We start from the raw sequence: 22,716 nt of genomic DNA on the forward strand, positions 1-22,716 counted from the left end.
AATTATGGCTAGGGGTTTGCATACTTCCTTTGCTGCCTCCTTTAATATAACTGGATAGATCCCATCCACCCCAGGTGCCTTTTTTATGTTTATCCTCAACAATCTCTCCTCCGCTTTCCTCTCAGTTATTACAAAATCATCCAGCTCACTGCCAATGTTTACTTTACCTACATCATTCTCCTTCCTGAATAACTCCTCATGCGTGAATGTAGACGCAAAATACTCGTTTAGATTGTTAGCCACCTGAGCAGGATCCTCAACTGTTGAACCATCAATATCCAGTGGACCAATCTGATTCATCCCTTTCCTTCTCGAGTTCAAGTATGTAAAGAACTCCTTTCTGTTTTTCTTTGCATCCTTTGCCAAGGATTTTTCGTCGTCTGCCTTTGCCTGCCTAATCTCCTTTGTGACTTGGTTACAGACCAACTTATATCTATCATAGGCTTCCATGTCACCCATTAATTTGTATGTATCCCATGCATTTTTCTGCTCTGCCACATGTCTCATTAGTCCATCTGACAACCATTTAGGCCTAAACCTTGAACAATATTTCTTAGTTGGTATGTAAAGCCTGGTAGCCACCAAGATTAGTTCCTTGAATGCTTCCCATTTTGAGTTTGCTGTTGGTAACATCATCAGTTGGTCCCACTGTATAGAATTTAAATACTGTCTCAGACCATCATAGTCTCCTTTACGAAAACAAAAACCCTTCCCTTTACCTCTGATGGTAGTTACCTCCTTGAGTAAATCCCACTTCAACACACTGTGATCACTGCCACCTAGTGGTTCATTTATCTGCAGGTTCTTAATGCATGAAGAATCACTACTGATAATCAGATCAAGAGTATTGCTCCCTCTTGTTGCCTCACGAACATGCTGATGTAGAAAACAATCATCCAATAAATCCACAAAAGCCTTGCTAGTGTGCGAGTGACCAAACCACAAATTCCAGTCAATATCTGGGAAATTAAAATCCCCCATTATAAGACTCTCTGATTTACTGGCCCACTCTATTTCCCTGTACAATATATTATTATACTCATCAGAGTCATTAGGCCTATAGCACACTCCTACTCTCAATTTTGATTTCCCTATGCTTATGTCACACCAAACTGACTCGACACTGCCCTGTCCATCGATGTCAACTGGCTTCACTTCCTTTGACTTTATGTGTTTCTTAATTAATAGCATAACCCCTCCTCCCCTCCTGTCCTGTCTATCCTTTCTATATACATTGTATTCCCCAAATTTATATATATATACATATACTTCTAGCATTGGTTCACTCTTAGTTACCCTAACAGAGCCCATGTATTTACTTGTTTCATGGTGACTCCCAGCAGCTCTTGAAATCCCCAGCAACTTGCTCTCTAGGCTGCTGCTCATTACAATATAAGCAGTGCAAGAATCACTTTCGCCTCTGCCTGCAGCTACTGTTAATCTTTTAGTCTGTGAATCCTCCCAAGCTAACAGTTTTCCGACCTACCTAACACTGCCTTGATAGCATCAGTAAATATTCTTGCACTCTTTCTATTTAAGTGTATCCCATCCCTGTAGAAGAAGTCTCTCCTATTAGCAAGTACAGACCACACTGAAAAAAAAAAATCTACCCCAATGAGCCTTGTGCATCTCTCCAGGGCCGAAATGATTGACAAAGCTCTCATCATATACTCCCTCCTATCGTGTCTGGGCAGAATTGCAGACACTTTCAAATTCAACCTTAACTCGCAACTTTTTTTTCAGCATTGACCTGTACTTTTTAAGTAAACCCGCAGATCTCTTACTCTTAAGGTCATTAGTACCAACATGAACAACAATATCGCCTTTTGTGCCCTTAAAAGATGATATCTGCTCTACAACATCATCAACCTTTGCCCCTGGCAGACATACCCTGGTTCTGTTCCACCTATCCTTTTTGCATAATATATTCCCAATCTTCCTGATAATAGACTTACCAACAATAACTGGCTCCTGTGTGACCAGCGCATTCTGCCTTGGAAATAGCTACTGTGTTGCCTGATGCACAGGAGTGCACTCTGGTGTTGAGTTGGGCAGCTGAGAGCTTGATGGGCTCCTCATATTAATTTCTTCAAGGGCATCAACTCTACACCTCAAACTCTCATAGATGCCCATCAGAACGATGAGCTGGTGATTAATTTATTCACAGTCTGCACCTAGCACACAAAGAAATCATCCTTAGCAAGATCGTGTCCTGTTCTAGAAAGTTCCACAAACATTTCACATTTCGCACATGTTTTTAGGCTGTGATGCGATGGAGAATTGCCCCCTTCGGTTCTTCCACGAGCCATAGTACTACCCTACTTTGTGCTCATTGCTTTGTAGCTCTAGTCTGGGTCATGATTCCATTTAAGTTCAATTTAATTAACAATGAATTTAATAAGGTTAATAAATTTTAATGATTAATTGATAATACTGAGTTAACAGATTTCTAATACAGTGCTACGCATTTCACTATCTAGTTTTATATTAAACCTTACGCTATCAAGTTCTGGATATACGTTACACTATTCTGTATTGCATAACAATGGCGGCAAGTTAGGAACAGTAAAATCTATGGACACTAAGTATTAACTTTGAAGACCACTATCTGAATTCAAAATAATCTGAATTCAAGGTAATTATCTCTTAGTAGAAGACCATGGTTAGGCCACATCTTGAATATTGTATACAGGTCTGGAGGCCTCACTTTAGGAAAGATGTAGATCTGCTGGAACAGGTACAGAGAAGGGCAACCAGATTGGTGAAGGGAACAAAAGGGTGCTCTTACCTAAAAAGACTGCAAATGTCTGGAGACTAGGCACCTGTGGAGCACCTGCAGCACTGAATAAACTTTGATAGAATGATTAAAGAATCACAGTCCATTAGTCCTCCCAATCCATTCAAGGCCTTAAACACCTCCGATTGAGGTGTTTAATGCCTTGAATGGATTGACTAAGCTGAATGTGAATGGCATTCTTCCTCTTGCTGAGCTACACACATGAGGAGGCATAAATTTAAGTTGAAGGAGAATAACTGCAAGATAGATGTGCAAAAGTTTGTCTTCAGCCAATGGGTCGCTGATTGTTAGAACAGGTTTTCATCTGTTGTTGTAGATGTGAATTGTTTGAATAAATTCAAGGAAGAACTAGAAAAATTCTTGAAAAATTATGGATGGGTGAAGTATGTAGTGTTTTTTTTTTTTTTTTCCTGGCTGATGTTATATAAGCTTGCTTTTTTGTATTATTTGCCATTACTACTACTTGAATGCATAATTTGAGTGTATAATTAAATATCACTCAGGGAGACAAAGTAGACAATACTAATTATGATAAAAATCTAAAAACATATCTATGAAATTATCTATACTATACACCGCCAAATATTGATAAATCCACAGTTTCTGATTAAAGAATTAAAACAATTTTCATAAAAGCAACTTTATGAATAGGGAACCTCATTAGAATATTTGAAAATGAAAAAAAAAAAAACTGATTTGGAAAATAAATTTCAAATTTAATATCAGTCCATCTAATTAACCAATATTTCAAAAAAAAAAAAAAAGTTGCTTAATATATGAAGGAGCTTCAATAATAAAACAACTTAATTATTATAACTTAAGTTGTGAACATAAATTAAATCTTCTTTGGACATTTAAAAATTTAAGACATTTTTTTCTGTCTTAAATTTGAATATGCAGTTTGAAAAATAATTTAGAATCATGGCATAAACCTAAAAAAAATTACTGCACTAAATTAATTTGAAAGAGGTATTTATTTTACACCAAAAGATAAAAAAACTTTATTAGAAAGAGTGAATGACATCACAGCAGATCGCTATGATCAACCAAAGAAACTCAAGTAATAGACAAAACAATAAGTTTTCAGAAAGCAAAATTATATTATACTGTTCAAGAAAAAAAGAAGAATGCATTTAATGCCATCTGGCTAAGTACAAAAACCAGTATTTATTAAAGAAAGGAATAAAAGACTGTGGTGAAAATAAGAACAGACAAAATGCTCCTTGAGGTAGTCCAGCTGTTATTGATGCTGTAAAAAATAAGAGAACATAAATAGTCTTTAAAAATAACAGCATGAAGGACATGTAATGCAATACAAGACATATTAGAAATAATGTAAATTCTGAAAGACAAGTAGCAACCTACATTTGCTGCATTATCTTACAAACTGAAAATACTCAATGTTTGTCTGCATTTATATCACTTATTGGCATATTTGTAGTAGCACATATGCAAACGGATGTATGTGGGAGCACTGCCAGCTGTTAGCATACATATTAATAATGAACATCCCTACTAAGTAAGGAAATGATACTTTTTAATCCCTGGCATGATGCTGTGAAGGGCATCATGCCAGGGGTTATTTATTTATTTTCCATTGTAAACATCTATTCCCTATGATATCTATTTGTATTTTACTTTCCATTGTCCCTTATACCAACTGATATAATTACAAAATAATGTTATAAACAAGTTAAAATGAAATATTACTAGGAAGTGAAAGAAAATATTATGTGTGTGTGTGTATATATATATATATATATATATATATATGAAGGATAAAATGAAACAAGTTAGCTTACATCATTTTCTTTAGGCAAAAATCTCTCATCAAATTCACAGTCATATAAACCCATTTCTTCTACATCTGTTTCCACAACACTTTTAGTCCTTTTATTTCGACGTTCAGAAGACTTATATAACTCAAAAATTATAGGCATACACTCTTCAGAGTCAGATACGGTACTTTGTTTTTTCTAATACAGAGAAAAATTATTATATATTTATTATATGTTACACAAGATTAAAAACATGATATAAGCATCTTCAGATTATAATATGACCAAATGTGTATACTCACCACTCTATTATGTAATCTCATAAATTAACACATTACTTAGTATGTAGTTGAATACCTAATGGCAGAGATCACATCTTGTACCATTCAAAAAAATCCTGCAAATCAAATTTGGTACATATTATTAGAAAAGGAGGGTAGGGTTAGTCACTGGAAAGTTTTAACATTACTTTCTGCAAGCCACTCTTCTACATGACATTTTCATTATGGCTAGGATATCAGCTTGTTGAAAGAAACAGAAGTAGACTATTATTGAGCAAATAAATTGGCCCAGATTGTGCATCTAAGTAGCTAATACAGATAATTACTTTTAGAGCAATATGAACCATACTAGCCATCCTAAAACTGAACATAGCAGTGAAGTATAATAAGCTTCAAGTCCATCCAACTATTAATCAGATTGGGTCGAATGATTTTTAAAAAATGCAGAACCTAAAAAAGAAAAAAATTACATAGTAACATTCTGTTATTAAAGCTGAAAGCTAAAATTCTCATAACTAAAACAATGAATATGACCAGCAAGTAGAGGTACATGTGCTGCATGTTAAAATCCATGACAATGCAAAATAATAACCCACTCTTAATGGTGAGTGTTGTATTTGGCACTGTCAAAAAATAAATCTTGTCAGAATAAGGAGAAAGTGGAAGGGGGAGAAGAAAAAAAAAAGGAAGTTTAACAAACTCAGTGGACCAGCAATATATACATAAGCCATCATCCTCAGTATATAACTGTTGCTTAATGGTATATTATAAATATTATAGAAACTAGGAGTAAAGTGATAGTGAGAAATTAGAAAATAGGAATAGGACCCAAAAATCACTTGAATAGGTTCCAAATGCTATACAGAATGCTAAAGGCCTACAAAAGATTTAAGCTGAGAATTTGATCCATCTACCAAGATGTACAGGTAATTGGACCATAAATTTCCATCTTGAGAACTGAAAATTTTGTCATATTTGTTTTTTGTGTCAATGAAAGCTTCCAAAGAGAACTGTAGATTTACTATCTCTGTGTATACTGAAACTCCACATTAAGTACATTTGTTAGCATTATCATTAATTCCAAAATATATTGCTTGTGTCTTATCTTTATCAACTTTGCTATTTAACCAAATTTTTAAATTTGGTTAGATGCTTTATTATTAAACTTTACTTGTGAATGTTTAAACGTTGTTACACTGAAACACTTGCTTTCATGCTTCACATGCATAGCACTGTGAGGTACATGCTACTATTAAAGGTGCTAGAGTTTATTTTTCGAAAAAAAAGATTTTTGGAACAAGAATTCTAGATTAAGCAATAATCCAGATTAGTGAAGGAAAAGATAGCTCAAAAATACAAAAAAACTTAGAACACAAATAAATGGAAAATTTAATGATATAGGTAGTGCTAACAAAAATAAATAAAAAAATATCACTGTAGAGCCTTTATTTAAAACCTATAATAAGACAATACATTTATCCATCAATAGAGGACTCAGAAGTTGTACTTGGTTTTGAACATAATAATGCACATTTGAAGAAACTGCCAAGTTTTGTCTGAACAGACCTCTGCTGCTGTTAGGATCTCCCTCACAGTTCTCAGGTGTTCAAAATACCCCTGCAATTTTTGATTTGTTGGAGAAGCCACATAACTGATTACTGCATCAATGCCATCTCTTGCAGAACTAAGGAGTTTCTTCTTAATTGTAGATTCTTGCAGTTCATTTGGTTCATTATCTGATTCTTCTTCTTCCATAGCAGAATCCTTAACAATGTCTACAGCAATTTATTCCTCTGACAGAAGCTGAAATCCAGGATCTCTTTCTTCCAGGTCAAGCCAATTTTGGATATTTTCTTGTGTTATTTCAGTCTCTCCAACTGGCCTCAACACAGTCTGAAAGTCCTCTGGTTTTAATTCCTTAAAATCAATATCGCCATCTGTATTTTGCACAAGTTTTTTCCAGCCATTCACTAAAGTTTCCTTTTTAGTGTCCCTCCATGTATTGTCCCAGCTGAAGATAGCAGATTTGATATTTTCCAGCATTCTTCTTCCTCTTGTGTCGTTATCTTCATCCATTCTGTCTTCCAATACTACTATCACCTTATCAAGGAACTTGTGCTTGTAGAGCCTCTTTCAGGCCACAATGATGCCTTGATCCATGAGCTATATCAAGGCAGTTGTGTTTGGCGCAAAGCCAAGCACTTTATTTTAACCATCTTTACTGGACATATTTTCAATATCTGGATGCCAGGGGGCATTGTCAAGGATTAGAAGTGCTTTAATCTGGTAATCTGAAAATTTCTACACTTCTTTTTGGCAGCTCTTGACTTTGGGTAGGTACGAAGTGGTTATGGAACCAATTCTTTGTAATTTCTTATGTAAACCAAGCATTTTGCAAGTTGTAGTAGACAACAGGCAACATGCACATACAGTCTTTTAATGCCCTTGGATTCTTAGCCTTGCCCACCACAACAGACTTTAGGGTTACCAGGTCCTACGGTTTTCCCGTAAGATTTACGTTTTTTTGGTTGATTTTACTGTTTATGTTTTTAATTTGCCTGTAAGTAGGTTTCTTCCTTTTTTTTTTTTTCTTTTTATGATGAAAATCATGTTTAAATGTCTCGGCAAATATAGTTAAAAGTTGGTTGCTAACACAACCATCAGATGACACTGCAACTATTCAAAAACTCATGGCAACAATGTTTTTTCAACAGTCGCCTACCACGAGAAAGGCAGAAGAAGGAAGACATCAAGGAACATATTGTTCTTTCACTTTCATTGTCCATTGTGTGCGAGAAGGATGCAATGTAGTTTATCACGAGTTGATATGTGAAGTTGTTAATAAGTTATAGTACGGAATATTGAACTTTATAGAAATTTAATGTACATTGTGTGCTATTATTGGTATTTTTAAATATAAAAACACTTGTGCACATTATTTCTTCTTAATAGTTCTTTCTTTTTCAAACTGAGAGCAAGATCCTAGGAGAGATGGGGGCTTTGGATTATTTGTTGATGAGGTAAGATTAACAAATTATTATATACTGTTAATTTAATTCTCTCCACATTTTGAAATACACTGTTAAGCTGACAGACAATATTTGTGCAACTTTTACTATTAATTTTTTTTATTATTATTATTATTATTTTCAGATTGCCATTGAATAATTTTTGATAGAATGATTAAAGAATCACAGTCCATTAGTCCTCCCAACACTCCTCCAAAGAAAAAGAAGAAAGTGCAGTATAGTATAAGCAAGTCTACTTAAAGAAGTGGGAAGAAACTTTTGCATGGGTGGCTCCAGCTTTTTCAGAGGATTATGCCTACTGCAAATTGTGCAACAAGAAATTTTCTATCAGTCATGGTAGTCAATTCAATGTTAAGCAGCATGCACAATACAAAGGGCATCAGCAAAAAGAAAAGGGAAATGTGGGTGTAAACAAGTTATCAAGTTATTTTGTTAGTTTTAAAAAACCAAAACACAACAGTGTGACAGCATGTGAACTAGGGTTAATATACCACAATGTGAAACATAATCATAGTTATAATAGTTTGGACTGTGGTAACAAACTGGCATCATCCTTATTCCATGATTCTGACATTGTAAAAAAATTGTGTTGTGGAACAACAAAATCAGAACTGTTGGTTAAAAATGTTCTAGCTCCTAAAAGTGTAGAAGACTTTGTGGACATTCTTAATGATCCAACTAAATGCAGTCAGTTCTTTAGTGTTGCTATAGATGCTTCAAACAAGGATAACAGAAAGCTTTTTTCCATATGCATTAGATATTTAACCACAGGGGCTCACATCTGGTGAGTATAGGCTTGGCATACCTAGGGTCCTGAGCTGGATATCATCATTCTTCTCTTTCTTGGTGATTCCCTTCTCAGGATAACTCGGGATGATTCTTCCTTGCACCACATAGCTAATAATAATAATATTTTGATCCTACTAAAGATATAGAAAATAAATTGTTAGGTGTTGTTGAAAGGGCTGATGAAACAGCTATTTCTATATCTGAAATGCTGTTAGAAAAGCTTGAGGCTGTTCACCTTAACCCAAAATATATTTCTGTGTACAGTGCTGATAACGCAAACGTAAATTTTAGAAAATATCACTCTGTTTTTCAGTTGTTAAGGGCAAGTAATGCCGATATTGTTAAAGCTAATTGTGCTAACCATATATTGAATAATGCCATGAAATATGCTTGCGACAGTTTTGAAGTTGATATAGATAACATTGTACTGAAAATTAACAATTTTTTTTCTGTATTAGCTAAAAGAAGGAAAAACTTAGAATCATATGTACCAACGAGATGGTACATATGATTATGCCATGTACCAACGAGATGGTTGTCATTAACACCAGCTGTCAAAAGATTACTTCAAAACTGGCCTGCTATTAAGAGCTATTTCCAAAGTATTGATGACTGCCCTAAATTTTTCTCCAAATTATTTCAAAGGGATACAGATTCAGAAATAAAATTGCAAGTGGTTTTAACTTTTTTGTCAATTTTGGAGAATTGCTAGATGTTACTACTAAAATTCTTGAGAAAAATGAGTTGAGTATTATGGATTCATACAAATCAATGATAATGATCAGAAATAAAATAAATCAAAGAATTCAGAATCAACACTTCGGAAATTCCGTAAGGCAATTTTTGAAAAAGTTACCCCAATGCAAACAGAAAAATATTATTGATGAATGTTGTGATTTTTATTCAAATCTATTGAAATACCTAGAAAAAAACTGACTTCAGTGAGAAAAATAAGTGTTCTAAGTTAATAAACCTTTCTCCGGAAACAAAAGAAATTAAGTATCAAGATTTTGAAACAGCAATTGATATTTTTCAACTCCAAGAATGTGTAAATCTGGACGAGTTGTATGAAGAGTTTTGTGAGAATAGGTTGAAGTTGCTGGAAAGTGTTAAGTGTACAGGAAGTGATGTGCACAAGTGGCTTGATATTTTTTCCGAAGTTCCTAAAGAAAGTTCCTAAAGTAGGGCCGAAGTTCCTAAAAGAAAATGTACCCGATATCAGTAGAATAGTAGGATATTTGTTAAGTATTTCTGGCTCAAATGCTGTAGTAGAAAGGGTGTTTTCGTTAATGAAATTGAAGTGGACAGATGTTAGAAACAGAAGTCACCTAGAATTAATCGAGGCAGAGTTGCAGATTGAAATTTTTCTTTTACATGTAAAGAGTTCCTTCAGTATATAAAACAGGATAAACAATTGTTAAAAAGAGCAAAATATCAAAATAAGTACAATTAAATATTAGACAATTTGAAGTTTCTTGTATTTTTTAAAACTAATTTTATCAACAAAAATCTGCCTCTTTTTTTAGGAAAACCTGACAACCCTAGTTCCATCTGCATTGGCATGAAGAAGTGCTGAAAACTTCTCCTTGCTCTTTTTCTGCCCTGTTGTTGACTGCTCTGTACAAGAGGCTTGTATATTTTCTGGTAGACCATGCCAAAACAGTGCCATTTCATCAGCATTATATATTTGAGAATAACAAAGATATGATTGTATTATTATTTCATTTAATTTTTTTCTAAATGGCTCAACACCTTCAACGTCACCACAAATTTTTCTATTAGTGATATTGTGCCTTTGTCTAAATCGCCACAGCCATCCTGAACTGCAAGTAAAATTGTGTAACTTCAAATGCTTTTCAAATTTTTCTGCTGCTGCCTTTAGCTCAACACCATGCAAGCCAATGGCACTTGATCGTTGCTGTGAACACCACTTAAATACAGCTTCTTCCAGCAACACTTCTTTTGGCTTTTTTAATGTCTGTCTATTTGATACACTGCTTTTACCACTCCCCACATCAAATTTTAAAGCAAATGCCTTTATAGATTCTTTTTTAATACCTGAGACAGTCTGTTGGCCAATACCATATTCTTCAGCAATTTTTTTTCAGGAACCAAATTTTCAAGTTGTTCTATCACTGAGCTTGTTATTGATAGTTACAGTAATGTATTTTCTTTTTATTCCACTTTTAAATTCTTTAGAATCATAATTATATAAAATATGTTAACTTATGTATGTTTAAAGAAGTATACAAATGAAGCAGTATAAGCAATAACATCCATCCGACTCAGAGTCAACAATGATACTGAACAACAAGCAAGACAATGTATGTTCCATCTCTCCCTGTGTAGTCAATCAGCGCATGTCAATACAGCAGTGTAGTTAATACATTCAAAATAAATTTCCATTCCTTTTCTTCATCAGATGACATTTGAAATGGGTCAGAGATATTTAATTCTTTGAAAAATAATTTCTCAACTGAAAGCTAGTTATCAGGCATTTATGGTAATGTTGTTGTTGTTGTTTTGGTTTTTAGGAGCCTTAGCAACTAAGGCCATATTGTTCCGGGAAAATGCGGTGGTCATTCCCTGACCTTTCCTCATCCTCCGTATTTGGTGGTGACGGGCTCGAACCCCGGTCTAATCAAGAAGCGTGTGCTACGTACTACTGGGCATTTATGGAAGTACTCACAGATAGGAGAGGATGTTAATATTTTTTCAATCTAAAAGAAACTTTCAAAACAGAATACGTCAATGTTAAACTATAGAATCAAATGCAAAAAAATTTTTAATTAAGAATAAAACTGAAAAATTAAGGGTCCCCCACCATGTATGTATGTTTAGCTTTAACATTCAAGGTGGCCACCAAATGTGATAAAAGAAACAGTTTTTATTTTAGATTTATACAAAGCATATAAATGTATGTATACATTTATATGCTTTGTATCTATTTGTTGGTATGCTAAATCTTGTATATAATATATAAATACATGACTGCAGTTATAGTTCAGACACAGCATGGGTTTGTTAAGGGGAAGTCTTGTCTGACAAATTTGATTGGATACTGTGATGTGGTCACAAAGGAACTGGATGCAAAAAATAATTTTGATGTCATATACTTGGATTTTAGGAAAGCTTTTGATACTGTTCCACATGGAAGTCTACTGTACAAATAGGAGCAGTATGGCATTAAGGGCAAGTTGCTATAAAGATAAAAGGATGGTTAAGTGGGAGAAGACAGAGAATGCAGGGTTGTTAATGACAGTAATAATAGTACGCTACTGTAACAGGGTCTGCAAAGTTCAGCAGATGAACTGAGAGGTAACAACTGAAGTTTAACATTGACAAATGTAAAGTACTGCATATAGGTAGCTGTAACCCCAGAGTAACGTATCGACTGTGTGGTACTACACTGACAGTGGTAGAGAATGAAAAGGACCTCGGGGTAATTGTGCAGTTGGATATGAAGTTTTCTGAGCAGTACAGACAGTCTGCAACAGTAGCTCATTGTGTCTTGTCAATGATATTCAGGAATTTTTCTAACAGGAATAAGGAGGTGATTGTCCCCTTGTATAAGGCAATGGTCAGGCCACACCTTGAGTACTGCATACAGGTCTGGAGGCCTCATTTTAGGAAAGATGTTGAGGTACTACAACGAGTACAGAGAGGGGCAATGACATTAGTGAGTGGAATACAGGGTTCCTGTTACGAAGGTTGGCTTAAGTTCTGCAAATTGCAGCACCTGGAAAGCTCAATGCTGATGAGATTTTTCCTCTTGCTCAGATCACTCACCTGACGGATATAAATTCAAATTGAGGAAAGACAATTGTAGAATAGATGTGTGGAAATTTGCCTTTAGCCAGTGGGTGGTTGATAGTCAGAACAAACTTCCATCTGTTGTATTGGTGGTCAACAACTTAAATAAGTTCAAGGTAGAACTACACAAACATTTGGAGTGAATGAATGGGTGAAACGGGAAGTTTTTTTTTTTTTTTTTAGCCAATGCTACATAAGCTTGCTTTCTTGCATCATATGCCTCTACTAATTGCTAATGCTAAAATATGCTCTCTTTATTTTCTTAGAGAAGGCGGTTTTTGTGTATTAAGAAAAAGAACACTACAAAATTAATGAAGAGAGATCTTTCTAAAGGACACTCAAGTTCCTTGGCTTGTGCACATATCAAAATTGGCTGTACTAAGCAATTTCCTATACTTTTTTTTTTTAATATTCTTTTTGTGATGCAGAAATTTCAGGGTAAAGGAAATTGTTAATAAAAGTTCATTTACACAACTGTATGATGTGGAAATTTTTGTAGGGCCAAATAACAAGCTTGAACAGTGTTTTATATTTATTAGATTAAAAACAAAAAGACCACATCCATCGATACAGTTATGCACAGATGCGTAACTAAGGTGAAACATTTGTTTCCGCATGAAGCCAATGTCAACGTTGCCATGCACCTTTTATGGTGGGAAAAAATACTTCTTCAAGAATAATGTAATAGCAACTAAAACTCATAAACCATATTATGTTTGATTTTTATTGCAGGAAAATCTTGGCTCCCACTAAAAGATCAAGATTTGAGTTTTCTACCACCAAGGCCTGGGTTTATTGTTAAGCTTAGAGATAAATATTTTCATTCGTAGTTCTGGCTAAATTGCTAACATCTTTTAAATCATTGAGCATCAACAGAAAAGGTGAATCCACTAGACAATTAAAATGTGAGACACCACTCAGGACACAGATGTTTCAAAGTTCACTGGCTTTTCAACAGCAGATAGTGGTGGTTTCTATTATGAATGTATGCCAAACCATAAATAAATATCGTGGAAAAAATGTATATTGTCTACATGAACAACTAAGGGGATTAACTTAATCCGAATAGGATTATATAAATATTTAAAAAGTCAATAAAATATAAAACTTGGGAGTTGTTTTATTTTAATTTTTTAACAGAAGATGCTATATAAGTTTTGCTTACTGCCTTACTTGCATTGCTCTGTCACTTTAATACCAATTCTCTTGTCATTATGTTGAAGGCAGGGCTTGCATGTTGCATTCAGGAGGCTCTAAGACTTCCTTATGCACTCATCCCAGATAATAAGCTGCCATTTGTGTAGAACTAAGACCTTTGCTTTGTCAGTGTTCCAGGAAATGTTGCAGGTTCATGATTCTTTACTTGTCAAAGATTTCTTTAATTTTAATAAAATTGCCTTTGCAATTTTGTTAGAATTTCACTAGAAGAGGAGTTAGCATTCTTCGGTTAACTAATCAACGTTGTAGTCTGCATCTACCAAAATTTCATTTATGAGCTTGTTATTCATTAAGGATCAGGAAGGCCAAAATATTTCATGTCAGAGTCACCCATTGGTCTAACTGGTCCTTAACATGATGACTTAATTCAATGTGTTGAGGACACAAAATCAACAGTCAAGCTATCATAACTTTGTTGGCAATATTATGATAAGCTTGAATGAATATTCATGTTGTTTTCATTGAAAAATATTGGGTTTTTTCCCCCCCTCCCTAAAATTAAAGTTTAGTACCCAGGTACCTGATCATAAAACAAATTTTGAGCAATTCATCATCTCTACCGAAATTAAAAGCAGTGAGGGTTACAACTCGCTGAAACTGGACATGTTCTATGCATTTTTCTTGGTGAAGTACAAACAGTCTAATCATTCTCCAAGTGTACATTCAGGTGAACCACTGAGGGATGTTGCTCAGGTACTGGAAACATTAGGATCATCAAGGTGAGCTTTACTGCTACTGATATATCTTTGTTTGTTGTTTGTTTGTTTGTTATTTAGTTTTTAGGAGCATTAGCAACTAAGGCCATATTGCTCTGTGAATATGCGGTGGTCATTCCCTGACCTTTCCGCATCCTCCGTATTTGGTGGTGATGGGCTCGAACCCCGGTCTAATCAAGAAGTGTGTGCTACGCACTGCTGCTCCTTCCTACCTGGCTACATGCATTTGAATAGACATGAGAGGAGGATGTTACCAATTCGCCATTACTGGTTTTCCAATCTTTTTCCAGTCTGCCCAGCTCAGAAAACTGTTTACCTTAGTACTTTTGTTTCTCACTGTGATAATTGTATGCTTGTGAAACTGAACACTGTAGGACAAGTTATATTGATATTACAGAGGGTCTAACAGAAAAACTACTGAGCTGGAAAGTGTGTGAGGCCATAGGTACTAACAGTATTTATCTGGTCAAGAAACATTGAAAAAGTTCAGAGTCTGCAGTCACTGGTACATTACAGGATCATACTGAGAAATACAATATCCTAAATAGATCATAACACAGCTTTGTAAAGGGGAACTTCTGCTTGACCAACCTGACAAATCATTACGGTTTATGAAGTGATCACAAAGGGGAGAGAGAGAGAGAGAATGATATAAGAAACAATTTTGATATTGTGTTCTTAGACTTTAACAAAGCATTTGACATTGTCCCACATGACAGCTGAAACATTAGGATTACAGGTGAGACCTTGAGGTGGAGTGAAGGATGGCTGAAGGATAAGAGGAAGTGAGTTGTTACAAGTCGTCACTCTCCAGAATAGGTCAGACATAAGTCGGTCCCTACAAAATTTAGTGCCAGAGCCACTCTGTTTCTGATTTTCTTGAATGATATCAAAAGGAAATGAACGATATTGTGTTGAAATTTGCAAATCACGCAAAAATTGGAAGTGGGTAGTTAACAATGAAAGGCAGACTGAGCTCCTTCAGAATTCATAGATGGTCTGAGAAATGCTATTTATGTTTTAATTCTGCTGAATATGATTCTAAATTTCAGAAATAACGATCCATGAATAACGTATACCAGTGTTTTCCAAACTTTTTTAGTCACAGAACACTTTCATCTCACAATATATTTACAGAACACTTACGAAACACAAGTTTAGCGGGAGCCTAAAACCTGTTTGCTAATATTTTATTAACCGCACTGTGCATCAGGAGCATCTTTATTTCCAAAGATGTAAAGCCGAAATTCAAATAACTGTCATCATACTTTCGTTTTGGTCTTTTATTAGTTGGTTCCTATTTTTTCACTTTGGATTTTTGAGGAACAAAAGGCTGAGATTATTCATCCTCACTTTGAAGTGTGACAATATTGTGTTCATTTTCATTGACCACAGTTTCAATACTAGAAGTACAGTACCTGCTTCTCATTTTAAAGTTCCTTTTTTCAACCACAAATCCATGGTCATTTATTTTAATAATAATATTTTGAAATGCTGATAATTATCAAAAAAAAATTTATACAAGGAAGTGAGTTTAGTTATGATATCGGTTCGCCTCTCCCTCTCCTTCAACCTCTGTACTCCAGGCTAAATTGCATACAAATGGCATATTATATCACTACATTGCTACTTTTTCATAGATGTCATTACTTCTACACATACTTCTCTATGCAAAAGCCTGCCAAAATAAAGTGTTCCGTGGTTTATTTGATTATTAGTCGATGCAAGTATATTAATAACCGGAAAAAAAAAAAAAGTTAAAAATTAGAATGATACAAAAGTGGTGTATGCTACAAATATGCAAAATTTATTTATTTTATTTTATTTTTTTAATTATTAATTAGGATTTTTCACAGAACACTCATGAAACACTAGTGTTCCACGGAACACGGTTTGGGAAATGCTAACATATACAATGGGGGGGGGGGACTGAAGTGCTTAAATGAAGAAAGAATTTCGGATTTTATGATACCACAAGATATGACAACTACCATGAAGGTAGGCAGTTGGACAGGAAAGTGGACAGTGTTTTATCAATATTCTATCATACCTCTGCACCAAGGGAGAACAAAGTTTTATTATTCTGTTATACAGATCAATAGTAAGAGACTATACTTAAAAATAAAAAAAAAAAAAGAGCTTCTTCAGTAAATGACAATCAGATTCTTCAAAAAGTCAAATCAAAGGCAACCTGTCTGGTAAGAACAGCAAAGAGAGTGGACTATAATGATACGTATAAAACTCCCTCTCCTGAAGCCATCTATAGATGGTATGTGCCTGGATACAAGTCCTCTTGTAGATCCAGCAATCTCTAAAGCAAGTTCCTGTCTTAATAAAGCATAAAATACTGTGCTGTGAAATCTCTATGATGCTCCACAGTAAGACCAGATAGTAGCCATCCCATCCAAGGCCAAAGACAATGTACATATTTTGGAACTGGTTCCAAATTATGACGGACTCTTCAACACCAAATAACACATGAATGTTACTCAGTGTCATAAACCATCTGTTTACAACACTGAGTAACATTCAGCTACATGGTCACTGGCTTAACTTCATCTTACCTCCATTCTTCCTATTACTCTCCACCTCAAAGAATCAGCAAAATTGTATCTTTGTGATATACAATTATAGCTATTTTAATATTGATATACAAACAATAAACTGACACGTAAGTTAGTGCAAGTGCATCATTTCTACATTCAGCCAGCTACTAAGTAACAAGGAGTTGGCATCATTAAGTACATCTCATATTGTGAATACCTTCACAATGAGTTACCATGATATTGCATTACCTCAAATAAGTAATGCTTCACCAATGGAGAAGACTATTGTTACTTATTCTCAGCGGATACCCATCCATCAATGAGCAGCTTGTTAACTGCTCATCGGTGAATGGGCAGGTACAGTGGTGACGCAATGATGACAACTCAGTTGCGAAGAAAAACTTGTGAGGGTATTCACAATATAAGATGTACTTAATGATGCCAACTCCTAGTTACTTAGTAGCTGGCTGCGTGTAGTAACGATGCACTGGCACTAACTTACAGGTCAGTTATCCATTTCGTAACCCAAGGCTTATAACCCTAAAGTGCTCTAAGATCTTAATTACTTGCACAGCACTAGGCATCTCTCATATTGTGGTGTTTTACTTCGCAACTGGGTTGTCATCATTGCATCATCGGGGTACCTGCCCACCCACTGATGAAGAGCCAACAAGCTCCGAAACGGTGCCGCCTGGGTGGTGGTATCTGCCAAGAATATGTAACAGTAGTCTTCTCCATTGGTGAAGCGTTACTTATTTGAGATAGTGCAATGTCGTGGTAACTCGTTGTGAAGGTATTCACAATATGAGATGTACTTAATGATGCCAACTCGTAGTTACTTAGTAGTTGACTGCATGCAGAAATGATGCACTTGCACTAACTTACACGTCAGTTAACTATTTCGCAACCTGAGGCTTATAGCCTTAAAGTGCCCTACGAACAATAAACATAAAAAAAAAAAGGTCCATAAACAGTACTTGCTCCTCGTTTTAAAGTTCCCTTTTCAACCACAAATCCATTGGTCATTGATTTACTCGATCAATTGATAAAGGTTAATTTTAACTGGTTACTCAATTTGAATGAGTAATAAGTTAAGATAACAGGTTGTGCACAACTCTGTTTATGGGATCATGCAGAGTTCAATTATTTCCTAAATGATAAATATTTTATTATATTTTTAATTGTATGAGGATCATACAATTAAAAATATAAACAGAAATCAACATTTGGCACTACAACTGGTCATTAACATTGACTCTTGCCGCCATTTTGTCATAGATATAATTAATGTAACCTTAACACTGCATTTGCAAACATGATGAGTGAGGAGAAGGAGGTAATGTTAACATTTCACAGTACACTAATACCAAATTTCACATAAAAGAAAGAATGAAACCAACTGAAATAATGAGATTTCAAAGCTCGATACGGTGTAAACTGTCTCTCAGAATGTAGGGTGTTCGCTGGTCATGTGATTTTAAAAAAATTATGAGAACATGTTCCAAACGAACCATATGCATGCAGACCTTTTTAAACATCCATCATTCTCTTAAACAAAGAACAGGTTAACACCCTTATTCAGGAAGACAAGTGAATAAAAATTTGTGAAATTGCTGAATCATTGCAAATTAAAGTTGGAAGTGTTGAAGAAATAGTTAAAAATCATTTAAAGTTCAGTAAAGTAATGCAAGGTGGGTTCCTCATCTTCTTTCTGCAGAACACAGAACCATCGGCAAGGACTTCATCAGCTGCTGGGCTGATATATGGGATGCAGATGGTTTTCGATGAAGCTTATTACTTGATCCTTCTGAAAAAGGAAACCAGCACTCAAATCCATGCACAGAAAGTCACAAGCCACATACAATTGCAATAATGATTGACATAATTTTAAAATTAAAAACTAAAGTTGAACCTCTTGCCATCTCCTCCAAACAGTCCTCATTTAGTACCCATCAGGTTTCCACCTGTTTGGGCCAGAAAAACAGTTTATTACAAGGAAAAATATTCATGAACAATTACAAGGTTACTGAAGAGTGCAAAGCTGGATTAAGATTCAATCACAAATCTAATTTTACTGTGGTATCAAAATTCTTCTGATTCACTGGCACAAGTTTAACAATGTTGAGGGAGATTAAATAAAAAAAATAGTTAAAGCTAAATTAGTATATCTTAAATACATAAAGTTTTAAACAAATCTCTGTCTATATTTGAATGCCCCTTGTACTAAAAAATTAATTTTGCATCTTTGTGTTTGTTTCTTAGTTTTAGAGTGCCGATTGTAAATCGTAATAAACAATGAATATAGCTAACAGTTTGAGTTTTTCTCACAGGCAGTAACTATAATCACTTTTATACCAAATGGATTCCAAACTTCTTAGTGGGGTAGAGAGGGAGTGTGCCAATGGATGTTTAGACTCAAGACTCTTTTGCTGCAGTTTCTGCTTTACAACTTTTGGGAAGTTTTATTCTTGTTGGTTACTGTTTTTAGGCACTCTTGTAGGTGATCCTAATTCCCTTATTACTGAAATCACTAAATTCAGTAATAAAGGATGAAAAAAAATGTATTCATCATATTAATCATATCAAACATGACAGTCCAATAAATTTCTAATCATACTGATTTAAAGCCTCCTTTTATTTAACAATTAGCCCCAACCCCAAGCCTTTTTCATACTCTATCACTTTACTGAACTAGCACCTAACTGGTATGTTATTCTATGATTAATGCTACCAATACATACTACCTTACATACGTCAATGCTAAACTTAAACTGCTACTTCTCAGCCTCTGTCTAATTTTTTTAGATCTTATTGCAGTTGCAGTCACTGATTACTGTTATTAACTATCATGCAAACCTTCATACCATCTACAACAAGCTTAGATGTTGAGACTGATATACCTTCATCAATATGATTAATAAATAGTGAAAGCAACAATGAGTCTAGTACTTAATCCTGGGGGACTCAACTGGGTTCAGTGTTAGGCCTGTATAACATTATAACAAGAAAATATATGATTGTCTTATAATGGGGGATTTTAACTTCCCAGATATAGACTGGAACTTGTGGGTTGCTCACCCACACATTAGCAAGACTTTGACTGTTTCTACAGCAGCATGCTCGAGAGGCAACCAGAGGGAGTAATACTCTTGTTCTGATTATCAGCAGTGATTATTCGTTCATTAAGAATCTGCAGATAAAGGAACCACAAGGTGGCAGTGATCACAGTGTATTGATGAGGTATTTACTCAAAGATATAACTACCATCAGGAGTAAAGGGAAGGATTTTTGCTTTCATAAAGGTGACTGCAGTGGTCTTAGACAGTTTTAAATTCTGTACAGTGGGACTAACTGATGACGTTACCAACGGCAAATTCTAAATGGAAAGTATTCGAGGAATTAATCTTGGAAGCTACTAGGCTTTTCATACTAACTAAGAAGTACTGTTCAAGGTTTAGGCCTAAATGGATGTCAGATGAACTAATGAGACTTGTGGCAGATAAGAAAAATGCATGGGAAGCATATAAATTATCAGGAGACACAGATGCCTATGATAGATATAAGATAGTCTGTAATCAAGTGACAAATGAGGTTAGACAAGCAAAAGAAGATTACAAGAAATCTTTGGCAAAGGATGCAAAGAAAACCAGCAAAGACTTATTTACTTACTGGTATATAAATTCTAGAAGGAAAGGGATGAATCAGATTGGTCAACTTGATATCGATGGTTTGACTTTTGATGATTCTGCTCATGTAGCTGACAAATTGAATGAGTATTCTGAATCTACATTCACACATTAGGAGTTATTCGGGGAGGGGAATGCCAGAAGTTTATCAAACTCTGGCAGAGGGCTAAATGATTTTGTAATCACTAAGAGGAAAGTGAAGGAGAAATTGTTTAAGTTAAACATAATAAAGGCAGCTGGGGTGGATCAGATCTATCCAGTTATATTAAGGGAGGTAGCAAAGGAAGTAAGAAAACCCTTAGCCATAATTATGAGAGCATCCTTGGATTCAGGGAAGGTCCCCAGTGACTGGAGATGTGCCAATGAGATCAAAAGGTGATACAAGTAATTACAGACCTGTTAGTGTAACTTCCATTCCTGGGAATACAATGGAGTCACTGGTTAAATAAGCACTGCAGGATCATCTAGACAAGGCAAAAGTTATAGTTCAGACACAGCATGGGTTTGCTAAGGGAAAGTCTTGTCCGACAAATTTGATTGGATACTATGATGTGGTGACAAAGGAACTGGATGCATATACTTGAATTTTAGGAAAGCTTCTGATACCATTGAACAAGGAAGACTACTGTACAAGTTGGCATTAAGGGCAAGTTCTACAACTGATAAAAGGATGGTTGAGTGGGAGAAGACAGAGTGGTAATCAATGGATGCTACTCTTCATGGATTAATGTTATTACTGGCATTCCCCAGGGGTCCGTGTTGGGCCCATTGTTGTTTTTTGTCTTATCAATGATATTGATGAAGGTATGTTAGGCTTAATGTCCAAATTTGCAGACGATACGAAGGTTGGTAGCAGGTGGTTGATTGCTGGAACAAACTTCCATCTGTCGTTGTGGAAGTTGTCAGATTAAATAAATTCGTGGCTGAACTAGACAAACTTTTGGAGTGAATGGATGGGTGAAATGGGAAAGGGTTTTTTTTTTTTTTTTTTTGTCTGATGCTAAATAAGTCTGCTTTCTTGCATCATATGCCTCTACTAATGATAATACAAAAAGCAGTGGCCAATGATAATCAGTCTGTATTCTCCCAATTGACCATCCCTTTATCTATAGCAGAAACTTAGCCCTAATGTCACACTGCTTCACAGCAGCCCTTTATATGGTACAGTATTAAAATCCTTTCTGAAATCTAAGTGTATGATGTCAAAATTATTTTTTTTTGCACTGAGTTCCTTTGATACTGCATCACAGTATGCAATTAGATTAGATTGGTCAAACAAGACTGCACCTTTACAAATGCAAGCTTTGAATGCAGTATAACTGCATTCTTGTCTAGATGACCCTGAATTACTTCTTTAACCAGTAACTCCATTATTTTCTCTTGAACAGAAGTCAAAGGTTTGTAATTACTGACCACCTTTTGATCCCCCTTCCCCTCTGTGAATTGGGGAGACATTCGCACATCTCCAATTCATAGGGACCTCCGCTGTATCCAAGAATGCTCTCATAATTATAAATATTTCATTACAAATTTTGCTGCCCCCTTAATAATTAGTTATATCCCATCTGCCTCGGAGGTGCTATTTACTTACAGCTTCAAAAATTTCTCTTCCATTTAACTTTCAGTTATCACAAAATCATTTAGCTCCCTGTCAGAATTTAAAATACTTCAGTTATCTGCATAAAAATTCCTAAAAATTCCTTCACATATGACTGTAGATGCAGAATACCTATTCACTTTGTCAGCAAGCAACCTGAACAGCATCATCAACAGTTATATCATTCATATCTAGTGCATAAACTGATTTATCCCTTTCCTTATAGTGTTGATTTAAGTAAAAAAGCTTTTGCTAGTTTCTTTACATTCTTTGCCACAGAATTCCGTAATCTGCTTTAGCTTGCCTAACATACTTTGTCACTTGATTGCAGACCAGTTTCTACCTACTGTAGGTATCTATATCTTATGATAATTTATAAACATTACATATATACATTTCTCGTATCTGCTACTAGTCTCATCAGCTCAGCTGACGTACGTTTAGATCTAAATCTTTAAAGTATCTC

The 22,716-nt window shown here is 35.1% G+C and overlaps 1 protein-coding gene across 1 annotated transcript in view; it reads right to left on the minus strand.

Moving 5' to 3' along the window:
* The window catches only part of LOC150087275 (TATA box-binding protein-associated factor RNA polymerase I subunit B-like), a 308,013-nt gene that overhangs the window by 217,911 nt on the left and 67,386 nt on the right, over positions 1–22,716 (minus strand). The window contains exon 5 of the mRNA XM_090372434.1: positions 4,600–4,773. Within this exon, the coding sequence (XP_090228560.1) occupies positions 4,600–4,773 (174 nt within the window). The remainder of the gene's footprint in view (positions 1–4,599; positions 4,774–22,716) is intronic.

This window comes from Mastigoproctus giganteus, chromosome 4 (assembly GCF_048544385.1).
Source record: "Mastigoproctus giganteus isolate SK-2022 chromosome 4, ASM4854438v1, whole genome shotgun sequence".
Classification (NCBI taxonomy): Eukaryota; Metazoa; Arthropoda; class Arachnida; order Uropygi; family Thelyphonidae; genus Mastigoproctus; species Mastigoproctus giganteus.